The sequence below is a fragment of the Mugil cephalus genome, chromosome 9 (genome assembly GCF_022458985.1).
Source record: "Mugil cephalus isolate CIBA_MC_2020 chromosome 9, CIBA_Mcephalus_1.1, whole genome shotgun sequence".
NCBI lineage: Eukaryota > Metazoa > Chordata > Actinopteri > Mugiliformes > Mugilidae > Mugil > Mugil cephalus.
This window is the reverse complement of record NC_061778.1, coordinates 13,836,786-13,852,619: the sequence shown is the minus strand read 5'-3', so window position 1 is coordinate 13,852,619 and position 15,834 is coordinate 13,836,786. Positions and strand designations below refer to the sequence as shown.

General features: G+C 46.7%; 1 protein-coding gene across 3 annotated transcripts in view; it reads left to right on the top strand.

Annotated features, from left to right (window-relative positions):
• Window positions 1–1,547: 1,547 nt before the first annotated feature.
• kmt2a (lysine (K)-specific methyltransferase 2A) overlaps window positions 1,548–15,834 on the top strand; it is a 39,395-nt gene continuing 25,108 nt past the window's right edge. For all 3 annotated transcript variants that reach the window (XM_047593880.1, XM_047593881.1, XM_047593879.1), the window contains exons 1-4: window positions 1,548–1,833; window positions 10,240–10,312; window positions 10,443–13,819; window positions 14,384–14,561. In XM_047593880.1, the coding sequence (XP_047449836.1) occupies window positions 1,588–1,833; window positions 10,240–10,312; window positions 10,443–13,819; window positions 14,384–14,561 (3,874 nt within the window). In that variant the 5' untranslated portion in view covers window positions 1,548–1,587. The remainder of the gene's footprint in view (window positions 1,834–10,239; window positions 10,313–10,442; window positions 13,820–14,383; window positions 14,562–15,834) is intronic.

Here is a 15,834-nt window from a genome sequence, read left to right as displayed (position 1 = left end):
ATTCTGTGTATGTGTCTGTCCCCATTTATCCTCATTACCCTCATTTAGTTCATCTCTGAATAATAAATGAACATAGGGATTTGAACAACATTAAATAAAGTTTTTATAAAATCTTTAAGAAATACCTATGTTTAAGATTACAGTATGTTTTGTGTGGTTAATGTTATGTTACTTCATTTATTGATTCTTGCAATTCTGGTCAAAAACTTAATGATTAAATGTATTATATGTATGTATCATATGTATGTATTTTCATATTCATAGAAAGTGCATTTTCCAATCAGGCAAGAGTATACACAAAATATTATAGTGAAGGTACTGAGTATTTTTGTACTTCCAAAATACTCTTTAAATTGATATGCTAATTTTGAAAATCCTTTGTCTAAAGAATATTAGTAATGTCAAAATATTTTATTTTTTCCATCAGCTGTGTCTCATGTTTGTATGGAGCCCCATAAGGGGACATGGGAGGAAAAACATGATGGGTTAGAAAAAGAAAAAAAAAAAAACACACACTGCAAAAGTTTATCATACTTAATTTGTTTTTACTTTATAAAAACAAGTATTTATGTTAAGTGAATTCAAGAAAGATTGGTTTTATCTTAATTTTTTTGTTAGAAACATGTATTTTGTCAGGAAATAGTTTTTAAGTTAAAATAAGTGAGTATTGGCAAAAATGGTTGTCATTGTTATGTTGAGACAGCAAGAGGGAGTTGTCCGCAGAGGCTGAATGTAACTAATAAAGTAACTTGTAATCTAACATTTACTTTTAAAATCAAGTAATCAGTATATATTCCTCTATAAATGCTGTCTCTTCTTCCGTTCTTCCCAAAGCGGTTTAAAACTCGTGCATGAAGACAGCTGAGTAGAAACAGAAAATGTTGGGTTTTGTCCTTTCTTGGCAAGCAGCTAAACAACCAATCACATCAGCTTATATTTTAGCACGGGTTGTGTCCAGTCAGAAACAAGAAGTGTTGTCAAGAAGTGTTGTCCGTACCCTTTCCCTAATCTGAAATGTCATGTTGTTGTGTTTTCTGTAATGTCGTTGTGTTTTCTGAAATGTCGCTGTGCTTTAATCTTCAGGGCCACCATAGTAATGATAAGAAGTTGAATCATTTTTATTTTAAATATTAGTTTGTGTGTGGGGTGTTGGTAGACGGACAAAGGAATCACTTTTTTTGTAGGGTGCAGAATTAATTGCTGTCTGCGCAAATACGCAGGTAATTATCGGTCTATTATCATAGTGTGCGTCTGTCACTGTGTCTGACTGCACCTCATAAAACCCTCTCGCTTTCTCAAGTTTAAATCACACTGCGAGTCTTCCAGTCCTTGCGATTCAAACGGGCCGCTCCTTTCCCGGGCAAAGCCCCTGAACCTGATTTGGATTCAGCCATACAGAGCCTGAATAGGGCCGCTGAGGAAATGCATTGTCGGGGTTTCTCCAGTTCCGCCCCGCAACATGCATAAGGACGTGTTGGCCAGTAAGAGCTTAGCGCTGTGGTGGAGGTTGTTTATGTGGAGTGCTGGGTTAGGGTTCCGCCCACCGAGGTATCTCTGATCGCAGGGCAGACAGGCAGAGAGTGTAAAATGGCGCACAGCTGTCGGTGGCGGTTCCCCGCTCGGCCCGGAGGGAGCAGCAACTCCGGTACCGGGAGGAGAGCGGGCCGAGTCAGGGTTACTGCCTCTTTGCGGAGTGTCTCTGGAGCCCACCCTAACGCAGCTGGGCTCGGACCCGGGTTTGATGCTGCACTACAGGTCTCTTCGGTTATCGGGAGCAACCTGCAGAAATTTCGTGATGTTTTGGGGGAATCGAGCGACTCGAGCAGCGCGGAGGTAAGCACGGGACGAGCCGGGAGAGCGGAGACGGCAGCGGGGCACGGTCCACCGAGAGGACCGATGGTTAGCTCACGTTAAGTGCGGCTGCGAGCAAACTTGTCATTGCCAGGATGCTCAGTTAACTTTGAGTTCCTTGTGTGGCCTTAAACTCCACAATAACGCGCTATAACGTCAAAGTTGAGTCAGAAACAACGCAAACACCAAATGGTGTTCAGATTTATGGTCTCACTAGTTCTCTTGGGGAGAAAGTTTTCTCCTCAGTGGAGTGAGAGGACAGGCTACATGCACACAGTTTGGATGAACAGGGGCTAACGTCAGTCTGCTAGCCCGACCACAGCAGAGAAACCCTAGTGTTACCCTGTTAATTACAACGTAGAGTAGAGTTAATGCACAGTACACACACCAGCACCGTGTACGACTAATGTACATTGTGTAACTACACCTTCACCACTGGTTTACTAATTAGCAACTTGGCATTAGCTTGATTTGAAGCCTTCAAGGCTAGACATGTTGCCTTCAAATTCATACACGTTAATAGTAAAACTAACCATCCTGCATTAGCCCCACTATGCATTCATAAAGTAAACTAGCATTTAAACCCACAGTTTTTTTCATCATAAAGTCGTCTCCTTGTGGTGTAACATCACGAGATCTTCAATATTGAAGCGTGTAATGTGTTTGAAAACAAGACATGTCAACTTGGAGGAGGCGAGAGTACACAAATGGTGTTTGTAACGAGCTAACGTGAACATAGCGTCTCTCTGCAGCGTCTCCGGGAACGAGCTGTTCATTATCAACTTTACTCGCTTTAATAGCTCTCTATTCGACCATCTTTGCCAGCTAAATTGCTTAGTATTTACAACGTGAGCTCCTTGGCTGAGTGTTTGCAGTGAGGTGTCAAGCTCTCAGCGAGGCTTGGCCAGCATAGCTGCCTGGTTAGCTCGCTGGCTAGCTGTCTACACATCTCAGCTAAAAACTACGCTGTCGTAAGCCACGTTAAAGTTGCAGTTTTGCTCGGGAGGTTTCCGTGTTTACCTCTGGCGAGCACATTGCTCCGCAGCGGGTTTAAGCGTCGGAGCTAAAGTTGGCGGAGCTCGCACACCAACCCCACCATATCGTTTGCATTGCTGTTCAGTGTTTAGCTAGGACAGCTACCATGCTACGCAGTACGCCACGCTAGCCATCGGGGCTATTGCTGATGCATAGGAAAATGGGAGGTGGACATGTTTTCCCCTTCTCTACAGTCACTACGTAGCTAGTACCAAAAATAATATCGGGTTTATAATGCTCGGCGATGACACGGCCGCATACTTAAAATCGCTCCCCCCTCCGTGGAAGTACTATTACAAGTACTCTGGTCGGGGTTAGTGGCTCAATTCGCAACATTTTGTGAGAGAAATATGACTTGGTAGTGACAGTGCGCATGCAGGGCTGGCTACAATAACAACGAGCCCCTTCTTGACGGACCGTGTGATGTGGGGGTGTGTTCGCCTTAGCGAACTACCATCTTCCTTCTTCATGATGTGCAGCATGCGTTCATTGCAGTGGGAGTACACTGTGTGGGGATGTTTACCACCAGCTCCACTGCTCCTTCTCTGAATCCTTATTTGATTAAAGCTCAGCAGTGTTTGCATACATATTAGTTATGCGTTTGACCATGTTTTCTTTTTTTTTCTTTTTTCTTTCTTTCTTTTTTTTTTTTTTTTTTGCTCTGAAATATTTTTATCTGTTTTTACAGAAAAATTTGATCATATTTTATCATAAACTAACTGAAGGGCTTGGAAGATTATCGGAGAACATATGCTGATGTATTTTAACGTTTTAAAAAATACGTTTAATCTGATTTAACATCTTTGTAAGCAGACCAGGAGCTCCTACTAGCATTTCCTCCTGAAGAAGAAACATTAGTATCGTAGCAATATATTGGCTGTATCCATTGAATTCATTGGCTTTCTAAGGTTCAGTCCCTATATTGAAACTCTGATAATTTATAATGTTATAACACTATTGAATATGTGTAGAGACAGTCTGGACCAGAGACAAACCTGCTGCAGCTTCAGTTGTATAAATGGGCAAAGCAAAGGGACTTTCTCGTTTGTATATTTTGCTTTGCTTTTCAGTTTTTTATTTTTAACATTTATTCCATGTGAAACATCATCCTTACAGGCACATGACTGTTTTAGTCATTAGGGGTCTCTCCCTCCCCTGCTTTGGTAAATTACGCTACAGCAGTATATGGGATGTGTGGAGACTGACCGGACCATTAAATCCCCATGGAACCTGAAGCCTATGGAAGTTGCGGACACAGCATGGTGATTTCATTGAGAAGCAGCGTAGTGCTTGTCTGGCCAGACCGGGGCAGGATTGTTCAGGCTCACTGCAGCCTGCTGAGCTCACAGGGCGACCCTGAACAGAGCGCCAGCCGGACACTCGGCCGCCCCTCCTTCCTCCATCCTCCATCCGAGCAGAAAAACCCCAAATCCACTTCAGACGCACACAGCCCCGTCTGAGAGGCAGAGCAACTTTTCTTCTGACAGCTGCCACTTTGGAATGGATTAGTAAGCCTATTGGGGGGGCTCAAAAGGCTGCTTGTTGGCTGCTGCTGTCCAAATGAAGGCATTTATTAGCTTTTGTGTGTCTGTGTGTACTACATTAATTTTCTAGATGCGACCAAATTATTGATGCTGGTTTTGGTCCTCAGTGCAGTGCACGGTGACTTTTATTTGTAAATGACCCTATAACCTGCCCCGGCCTTACTGTCCCTCAAAATCACACTTTCCATCAATTTCCTTTTGTGTTCTTGGCTCACTGTATTTTTCTTTCTGCTACATCCGTCCTCCTCACATATAATTACCAAAGTTTAATCGTTCATACAAAAACGCAGCTGAATAGATGTATCAACCTAAATGTCTCTTTGCCTCACTGGTTTGAGAGAAATGGTGTGTTTGAGCGGAAGGGGCTTTGGTCAAGCAGGTGTTTGGCCTATTTAAATGGAAGACCCCCACACCCGCTTACCCATCCCCGAGACAGCGTGTGGATTGGAGCAGGAAGCTTTGTGTCTGCTTTTATTCCAGCTCTCACAAAGTGCGGGCGGCTGAAAGAGTGCAGGCAGGGATATCAAAGGGTGTGGGGTGACCCCCCTCCTCCCAACGGGACAACGCTGGGTGGAGAATTAGTCACAGACCCTCCCATCCATGGCTTTATTCGGCTACAGCAGGCGGGCAAGGGGCTTTCACCTCTGCTTTAGGAGTTGCCTGACTGGGAGAAAAGCGGCAATTGTGTCATCTTTCTTACTCTTTGTGTGAGTTTGTGTGGTAGTGGCGGTGGTGGTAGTAGGGGCAGGGGTGTCCCTCAGACTTTATGTCCCTCATTGCAGTCAGGAGGAGGCGTGTCTTCTTTGTCTTTATTTTGATTAAAACTTCAATTCACGCTGCCCGTGGTAGCAGGGGATGTGAGCGACTGGGTGACTGCCAGCCTGTGTGAGTGTTACTGTGAGAGTGAGAGACACCACGCACACACACACACGCCAATCAGTCTGTTTGTCTTTGTCCGGCGACCGCCTTCGTCTCCTTACGTGTGAGGTGTTGTAAGAATCCCACCCTGGAAAGTGTTTGTTTTGGTCTGTGTGGTGTTGAGCAAATGTGAAACAGTTGCACTCCTTGTTTGGACACTTGGAAAAAACAAATGTCCACCTTTTGCTCGGGGCTGACAGGGGTCACAAAGCAGAGCCACAGTGTAATTCTCTTCTGTGGCCTTTTTGAACAGATGTGTCATCAGCGGGCCATATAAGAGCGTGAGCTCACCATCAATTCACATTCCAGGAAGGGAAGATGCATATGCCTGTACAGTAAATCCAAGTGGAAAGCTTCCTGGAATGTGTCAAGATAAAGTGTTTTTTTTTCAGGCTAGTAGGGGAGAGTTGTGCTCTAGCATCAAAGTGACCGACTAAAACTTGTACATATACATGACAGCCCTCCCCTGAGTTTATGCCACATTCCAGTCCCTCTTTCAGCAATTACTTGTTCTGATGTGTTCCTGTTCTTAAGATGTATGAGTTTAGACTTTACTTATGTCATCTTGTAGTACTTGGAGTCAGTTACTGTAACACAGTCTGATGTTTTTTCCCAGTTGCAGTATCACTTGGGCTTTAATCCTTATGATTGTGTAGCAAAGGTTTTTCAGAACGTCATTTGAGCTTTACCAGAATGTTGTAATTTTGTTGTATTTTGTCATCGTTAACACGTACCACTTTGTTGGTAATCTCTTTTGCAAAATTCATTTCTTTTGAATGTTATTTTTTTTTATTCCTACACAAACTTAATGGTACATTTATTATGACACTCATGCACAACAATATCTGTTTATGTGAAATGAATGCTCTGTATTATATTACATTAATGTGGTATCACTTGCAGCACACACTTTTGCGTTCATCTTAACTTGTAGTCTTTGAAAAATAATACCTTTAGGAGTTATTCCTTTTTATATTAGATTAGAACACTGAAGTAGCACGATGCTGTGACTGTAGCGCTCTGTCTCGATTAAGATCTTGAGCTGGAGGTTGGTCTGGTGGCTGCAAAATATGGTAGCTGATTTGTCAGTGTTGTGTTTATCAGTATATTTAAAGGGTTGTTGTGTGTGAAAAATATGGGTAGGCTGTTGATGTGAAACCACAGTATTGACATTGTCAGCAAGATTAATTGATTATACCAACATGAACGTGAACGATGTGCTTAAATGACATTGATTTTATTCCATCTCTTACGACAGTACTTTGAAAGTAAACCATCTTAGTGATTGTGGGGATCAGTGGCGATTTTGGTTCGGAAATTCTGGTGAGACCATGCCATAATGCAGTCCAGAAATACCCTGATCAATACCCTCACAACAAAAACACAATAGCAAGTGAGAGAAGGGACCACAGCACCTGGTGATGACAAAACTGCACCTGACAACAAACTGAATAATTCTGTCACACAATGCCTATCTGATGACGTATATTCATATCATATCAATAGCACCACCGAACGACAGTGGTCAAGATCCCACTGTATCAAATACTCAAGACCGAAACAACAACGTGGCAACAATAAACACATTGCACAACTCATGGTTTGAATGATGCACACCCAATACACAGCGCAATCAATATACAAAGTCACCACACACAATTAACCACAGCCAAACAGACGTTTCAGCTACACAGACAGATGGACAGCTCTGTTTGGGAGCCCACATGAGGTTGTGTCCCCCACATACACCCACGTATCGCTAGTTAAGTATTACACACATTCCACTATAAATCAAACAATAGGTAAACTACATTATGAGTTCCACTGAGATTAAAAATAAATTAGACTTAAAAGTGCCTTTTGAGTAGCTTCCGGTTAACCAAGGTTTCCTCTTAAACCGCTCCTGGTTGAATGACCTAGTTTTGTCTTTTCCCTCTTGAGAAATGATTAAATCCTCCGGTCGATGTGCCTTTTATCTCCAACTTCTACTCAAGTGGTAAAGTCCTAAATCGAACACTAGCCAGGTAGTCAATTCGATTCATCATGCAATGAATGAATGAAATGTGAATTAGCTAATGGTATGTTATGATACTATGTTAGCTGAGCTAGCAAGACCTGTACAGTCCCCAGCCCTTGCAATTTTGCTACTTAAATAACTTTTAGAGGACATGGTTGACTGATCATGATGAAGACTTTTTTTTAACATCTTTCTGCTTCTATGATTTTTGTCCTGCGGTTCCACTATTTTTAGACTGAAGTGTTACAGCTTTCACTACAGCACTTGCACCTTAAAGTTCTAACAGGGCTAGGTGGGTGAAGTGAATCTTGTGTTACATAAAATCTGAGGCTCCATAGTCAAGTGACCAAAACCAAATGTAGATGCATTTCAGAACATCACCTGTTTAGTGTGGAACAACTTTTCTGGTATAAAGCTGTGAAACAGGTCCCTAATCTGCAGGGAGTTGTCTCCTACATGCTATCTTGAAAGTCTGCAAAAGTCCCGTTAGCTTTCTCAGAGCGCAAAAGCGCTGTCAAAATGATACAGAGAAAAAAAACTCCAGCTTTATTCACATCCGTCTCAGAACTGCCAGGGACAGTCCCTTGCACCTCCTGAAGTTACCTCCACTATGAATCAGTTAGACTTCCTTTTCTCTTGCTTTTAGTGTATTGTATCATATCATATCATAGTAATGTGTGCACTGATCCCTTAGATTAGATGTGACAGACCAGCTGGAAGGAAAACTGCTTTGAATTTTGTGGTGGTGGCAAAAGAAAGCAGGGGTGAAGAATGTGCTTCATCTGTACAAGAAATAAAATAGAAAATAAGGGAAACCCAGCTCTTTCCAGTAGCACTTTATTCCCTTGCATGGTCCAGGGCATGGTAGTATACGAACCTTACCTCGCTAGTCTACTACAGTGTTTGTTTACTTCTTGAAGTTACCTCCCTGTCCCTGCCCTACTATTGGGCTCATGGCGAGCCTTGTATTTCACACGCTGCCGCTCAGTGCTTGGCAGCCAGTGGGCGGTGTGCGAGCGAGCAATGACTGAGTGACTGAATACGTGTTTGGGAGCATGACAGAGAGCAGGAATAAGGGGGGAGGAAAGGGGAGCCTTGTCGTGTGTGTGTGTGGGGGGGGAGAGGCTGTTTAGATTGGGATTTTGCAAGCTTCTGCATGAGCATGTTGAAAACACAAACCCTTTTCATCCTCAGTTTTCCCATGGGACAGCTACTGCGCTCTCTCTGTTGTTGATGGTGCATGTGGTCAAGATGCTGCTTCCCTTGCCTCTTCCCTCTCTCTCCTCCTCTCCCTCCTCCCACAACCCTCCTCCTATCCCCGCTCCGGTTTGACTGTGTTCCCCTCCCCCGCATTCAGATTGTTTACATCTTCATGTGCAGTTCACGCACAGACCACCCCTCCCCACTAAGCGCGCGCCTACATGTTGAGGTGACAGAATCCGGACGTGCACAACATGTATGTGTGTGCGCGTCACATGAATGCGTTGAGCCCGCGCTACGCACTTGCCTCTAGCGAGGTGTTTCGTGATGTCATCGACTGCTACTCACACTATCACAGCGAGTCAGTGCCTTCCTTTGGTACTCCGCCCCCCTGCGCTCTGCAACAACACCAACCAAGAGCAGCAGCTTGCTCGGGGAGCAGAGGATGCTGGTATTACTGTGAGGAGGGAAGAGATGCTGGAAAGCACTGTGAGAGGAACGTAGGACTCTCAGATGAATACTGCCTGCCAGGATTAACAGCAGTATTGGCTGTCTGTTATTGCTGTTTGTTTATATGTTGAGCAGATGAAAGATCGTTTTGCAGCATACATTAATGCTTTGTAATTGAATTGGATCCTACAGTGTGTGTGTGTGTGTGTCAGTCAGACACATGTAGGTGCCACTTATTAACATTGTGATGTGTGTAATCCTTGGCTGGTGCAGATCGGTTTGCATGTAGTTGTGTGCACACACTTGGATAGCAGCTGCTCTCCAAACTGGGCCAACAAGACCTCAACTGCATCCCCACACGTTGCTATAAATAAACATGATGAAATGACATACTCACTACCACCACCACTCTTAAGCACATTGATTGCAAGAAGTAGTAGCACACAGAGGATGCTGAAGATGCTAATCGTCCTCTGGTGGTTTAGCCGTTGCGCATCCTAAGGCCCTGCTGCGAAGGATTGATGTGCAGCCTGTATGTACTACATTTACAGTGGTACACTTAATTACTCGAGCCATCGAAATTAAGTCCCAGAGAAGTCTGTAATTCAATGAACGTAAAAGACGAAAGAGTTTAACCAAGACTTAAAATGTATGTCCCTTTTTATGAAACCCTTTTACTTTTAGGCAGCACATGACTTTGCTATGGTACAGCCCTGAACCCACACTTAAAATGGTTCAACCCGCTTGCTGGAATGATCCAAGCTGATGTGATTGTTGAAAAGATGAGTGTTATACCTTAACTAAACTCATGTGAATTCACAACAGAGTTTAGACCTCGTTTATGTGCTTTTATTGGCTGCGTGCGGATGTATGACCAATCACCATAGCATTTCACTTTTGCCTCGAGGAGCAAGAGCACATGGCTGTGTGTTAGTCACCAGTATGACTTGGATGTTAAACTGTCTGTTGTGGTTCAAACCTACTGAAACTGCAAGTGTGTCATTCCCCAAGCCAGGGAAAGCGAGCCAGAGGTGAAAGTGAGATTGAGCACATTATTATGGCCCCGAAGCCACGGTCTTACTTCAGCAGTGACTCAAGTGTTGTGCATATAGGTCATCTGACAATTATGTGCCATGATGGATGCTATAAATGTGACCTGTTAGCCAACCAATGCTGTGGTCACAACTTATTGATGTTTTCTTTCTTTTTCTTTTTGCTTTGTAGGAAGAAGGGTTTGGAGGATTTGGAACAGTTGCTGAACAGAAGCAAATACAGAGCCCTTCCACAAATTCTTCAGGTAAAATGTTACACGGAGCTGGTTTATTAAAGCCTAACAGCTGTATTGAGATGACTATACTGTACCTGCACTTTTTCCATATCCAGTGCATATAGTCTGACTAAGCGATCTCTGTTTTGTTCTCTGGCAGGCACACCCATACAGGAGAAGAAGCCCAGAGGCCGCCCACCTCGGGCTCCAAATGCCCAGAAAGCTGCTACAAGTTTACCTGCCTCCTTATCACTTCCCTCCCACGCACAGGCACAACCTGAGGGCCCCGAAAGGCCAGCAGAGAAGGTGAAAAGACTGCCTGGGAGACCACCTGGCAGTGGGGAAAAGAGAAGAGGCCGCCCCCCTTCTTCAAACAGCAAGAAAGCCTGGAGTACGAGCAGCCATGCGGCAGGGGAGGACAGCAGGCAGGCTGGGTTCGAAATGGGCATTGACACAGAGGGGGACAAAGACAGAAAGGGCGCCAAGAGGCTGCCGGTGGGCTCGGCTCAGCCACATGACACTGAGGTTAAGCTTCCCAAAGGTGGACGGGGTGAATCCAAAGTTACCAACCTGAAGAGACTGACAGAGACTAAACTCGCCCCTCTCAAGTCACGCCTCAAGACTCTGCCTGGTGTACCCAGACGCAGACGTGGACGACCACCCTCAGCTGAGCGACTCAAAGCCGAAGCTGCAGCCGCAGCTGCTGCTGCTGCACAGCTGTCTGCCTCCATTGAATGTGGGGAAGGAAAGCATAAGGCCTTCAGGGTCCGAGGTGGGGACAGAGGCACGGAACCGCACGCGCCTCAGCAGCCTATGCTGAGGGACGTGGACGGTGCCGAGGACCAGGGCTCTTCCAATCCACCTGCCTCCCCATCTCCCTCCAAGTCAGGCAGGACGGTGGGTCTCAGAAAAAGCCCTCGGCACAGAAAGCCAGTCAGAATCGTCCCCCCTTCGAAACGCACTGATGCTACCATTGCTAAACAGCTGCTCCAGCGTGCAAAGAAAGGAGCACAGAAGCGACTGGAGAACAAAGCTGTGGCCATAGGGGGCAGTGGGGCAGGAACTATTGAAGCTGGCATTAGGAAGACCCCACTGAAGAACATCAGGCAGTTTATCATGCCTGTGGTCAGCACTGTCTCTCTTCGCATCATCAAAACCCCAAAGCGTTTCATTGAAGACGAGGGGAGTTTTGGGACCCCACCACCTCATACTAAGATGGCACGGTTAGAAACGACTCCCACATCTGTCCCCGCATCTGCCCAACCACCTTCCACCACGTCCTCATCTCCTGCTCCGGTACTCGTCTCCTCCACGTCTGCTGTCGCCAGCCCTGGCACAACGGCTCCGATGGACTCCCTCCCCCCTCCCGCTTCTCCTGCCCCCATTCCCACTGTTCCATCGGCCGCTGCCAGTCTGCTCAACAGCAACACCAACAACACAGCCAACGGGCGGTTCAGTAGTAGTGCGCCGTCTTGTGGCTCTAGTGCTGTGTCACAGCATTCCTCCCAACTCTCGTCTGCAGAGTCTTCCAGGTCCAGCAGCCCGAGCTTGGATGACTCATCGTGTGACTCTCAGGCTTCTGAGGCCACGCAGGCTTTGTCAGAACCAGAGGATCATTCTCCGTCCTCACAGGGAGAGAGGGAGGCCAACCTGTTACACAGCTCACGGCCGCCCTCTCCCCCTTCTGAGCCAGAGCCAGAGCATGTGTTGGTGGAAAGGAGTCGGCGAGGCAGGAGAGGGCAGGGGGTCGGCCGGGGAGGTCAGAAACAGAGGGTGCGAGAGGCCCTCACCACTGGAACTAAAAAGCCAATCATCAGCCCGCCGACAGGAGTTCTGATGTCCTCCTCTGCACTTGTAAATTCCCAGCAAGCTTCATCCACGGCCTCCTCCTCTTCTTCCCCTCCTCCTCCCCCTCTCCTCACCCCTCCACAGCCCACCCAGTCCGGTTCCGCCAACGCGACTGCCATCGCTGAACATCACCCCCAGTCGTCGTGGATGCCTCACCCCATCCCGCCGTTCCTGCCCGGGTCGCTGTCGAGCTTGTCAGACAAACGAAACCGCTCCATCCTGAAGGAGCCCACCTTCCGCTGGACATCCCTGTCCCACCCTAGGCATCAGTACTTTTCCTCTGCTAAATATGCAAAAGAGGGCCTCATTCGGAAGCCCATATTTGACAACTTCCGTCCTCCCCCTCTCACACTTGAAGATGTTGGGCTGCTGCCCCAGGGCGTTGGTGGAGCAGGGGGAGCTGCTCCAGTCGCGTTTCCAGCACCAGGCAGCGGAGCAGGAACAGGGACGCGTCTGTTTGCTCCTCTTCACCCGCACGCCCACCACCAACATCCCTCGTCGTCCCGCTTCGACACGCCACTCCAGAAGCGCAGCCCGTTGCTTCGCGCCCCACGTTTCACTCCCAGCGAGGCCCACTCTCGAATATTTGAGTCTGTTACCCTGCAGTCGTCCTCCGGCAGCAGCCCCGGTTCCCTCTCCCCGCACCAGACGTCCTCCAGCTCCGGCAGGACGTCGCGGCGCAGGAGGCGGCTGGTCTCGGGAACAGTGCGCGGCCACCCGAGGTCTCAGTCTCACTCAATGACCAGACGCAGCAGCCAAATAGGAGGCCAGATGTCTGTGGGGAAAGGCACCCCTGAGATGTCTGTGCTGACAGGCTCTGTCTCCACTAGTAGCCCCAGTTCTTTGCCCGGGGTGTCTGCAAGTTCACTAGCCACTAGTGCCTTAACTCCTCCTCCTCCTTTCAGCACCTTCTCCACTGTATCGCGGGGTTTGTCCTCTCAAGGAACACCTGATAGCAGAAGAGGGGCCACTGGAAACCCACCTCCTATGTCAACTACTTCATCAACTTCTTCCCCACTTTTCCCTCATTTCCCTGCCCAAGACACGGGGCGAGGAGCCGGGAAAGGAGGCAAAGAAAAAAGCTCGTCAGCTCTGCAAGAACCTGCTCCAAAGGAAAAAGAAAGGGATTCTGAGAAAAGCCGTGAGAAAGAGAAGGAGAAGGAGAATAAGAGGGAAGGGAGAAAAGATTTGGACAAAAGAAGTAAGGTCTCTACACCAGATGGCTCCCCCAATGCGCCTTCTGGCATGTTTACTGTAGATGGAGACTCGGAAAGTGCTCTCTCATCTCTCGCTCCAAAAAAGACTCCAGGTAGAAAGAAATCAACATCTGCTGACACGGTTTCTGACACGGCTTCCTCAGATGTGCGTGGGCTCCACTCCCCTGTTCCTGTGTCCATTGCTAAAGGACGTCTACCTAAGAAAGGCAGAGTTTCTGAAAAAGGAGCAGAGACGGAGGACGGGGAAAAGGAGAAAGAGAAACGAAGTGCTCCTAGCCAGCAGACCGCAAGCCTTCCAGCGCAGCCCGGCAGACAACAGCTCCCTGTCTCCTCTCTTCGAACAGTGTTGGCACAAGCAGAGAAACATCCTGTGACTGACAAGCAGGTAGTCGGACTACTGAAAAAGGCCAAAGCCCAGCTCTTTGAGATAAAGAAGAATAAGCTGAAGCCTGCAGAGCAGACCAAGGTCCAGGTTAGTTTACGCTCTGTATCTAGCCTTCATAGATGCACTCTGCTTCTCTCGTTCTTCATCATATAGCTTCAAGCAAGTGAGTTTGACAAGATGCTGTGAATGTTTGCTATAAATAGAAACCTGTGTTTCTACTCTGAAGATTGAGACTGAAACTTGATGAGAGGAAAGTCCCACAGAGGGTGTTACTTAAGGGGAATTCTCCTCGCTTCATACATTATGCAGAAAGGAGCACAGGCTGTGCTTTTGAAAGTATTGTCCCTTCGGCAGAATATTCTCCCATGTTGTTCTTCTGTTAATCTAAGGATTAGTTGTTTATAGTCTGGCAGTGCACATTTTGAAGATAAAATTATCCCCAACCCATTTCATCCTCTCCTTCGCCACCTCGCCATCCTCCTCGTCCTTGCGGCACATTATTCAGCGACTAATGAAACACTGAAATGAAACTAACATCCCGAGGACATAAAAAAACATGCGCTCCTTGTGTAACACTCACCACAGCTGCTTTTATCATGTTGCCTTTCACATAGTTGCCTCACCTTTTGTGGTAATGTGTGCTTCGCGCAGGGTCAGGAGAGTGACTCGTCAGAGGCCTCGGTACGTGGCCCACGCATCAAGCATGTATGTCGGCGTGCAGCTGTGGCTCTCGGCCGTAACCGGGCAGTGTTCCCCGACGACATGCCCACACTTAGTGCCTTGCCCTGGGAGGAGAGAGAGAAGATCCTATCTTCCATGGGGAACGATGGTAAGACTTATTCAGCTCACGTGAATTGTTGTGAGGTCAGAATACAGTGAAATCATGAATCAGCAGGGGTCAGCCTGTGAAATATTTGGAATGTATTCATTCTTTCACTTAAGTCACTTGAAGGGGAAATGAAAACTAAGTCAAGTTAACAGTATTTGACAGATGAGGTTCTGCTCTTATTAAAAATATATAACACACATGACAAATGTTAGCATATAAGGAGAAAATACTGCGTTATGTTTTTTAAGCATGGGTGCCGGCATCTCGCTGTACTATACCCCCGTGTTGCATTGGGTTGATCAGCTCAGTGATTCCCATAGTGGCAGATGGTGAAAGAGAGAAGAGAGAGCTAGAGAAAGATGGTTTTAGTCAGATAGTGAAAGATACGTATAGTGAAAAGAACACAGTGAAATATAAAGGCTGTTAAATATAGTGAAACACGGATTTAGGAAAAGGCCGTGAAAGATGGACAGAGAGGAGCAAGTGGACTTCAGGAGACAAAGGGAGGTCATTATTGCGTTGCTCCTGGATTTAAAAATTGATTTTACGAGATTAAAGCCGAGGGCAAAATAGTCCGATTCATAAACTGCCCGAGAAACGGAGAACAGTCTGCTGCTGCTGCTCTGGGTACTGAAGAGAAAAAAAAAACCCTCTGATGGCACCGATGCCAGGGGAGGCAGTGAGCAATTTATGGTGGACGTCTACACTGAGGAGAAATCATTTGAGTCGGACAAGCTGGTTGTTCACAACAGACTAAATGCTGAAGTGGCTCCCGCTATTTGCTATTTCGCCGCCTATAACCTGTCCTCCTACCGGGCGGCTCAGAGGCATCGGTCCGCCACTGGGAGAGGATGCTAACGTGCTAACATGCTAGCAGCCAGGCAGAGAATGAGTAGGTAGCATTAGCCGACAAACACAATTTCAAAAAGTCTTTTTTCGACCAAACCCACCATAGAAACTCGAGTGTTTGGTACTAATATCCTCGACGTAAACACCTGTTGAGCACACGCAGCCTCAACATCACTGTTACAACACAGTCAGCCAGAGCTCCAAACGTTCTGACCGTGACTCCACGTTTTCCAAAGCAGTGCCACATCTCCAGACATTAGATAATCCACAGCTATTATCCTCAATTCCATTATCTTGCGCAAGTCATCGCGTCTCTTCCGTTTGGGGAGCGTGCAGAATATTACTATCGCGGGGCAGAGCGCACTCCGTCCTTCCAGGAAATCCCCGCAGGCAAACCTTTTTTTTTTAATTCTTTTTTTTTTCT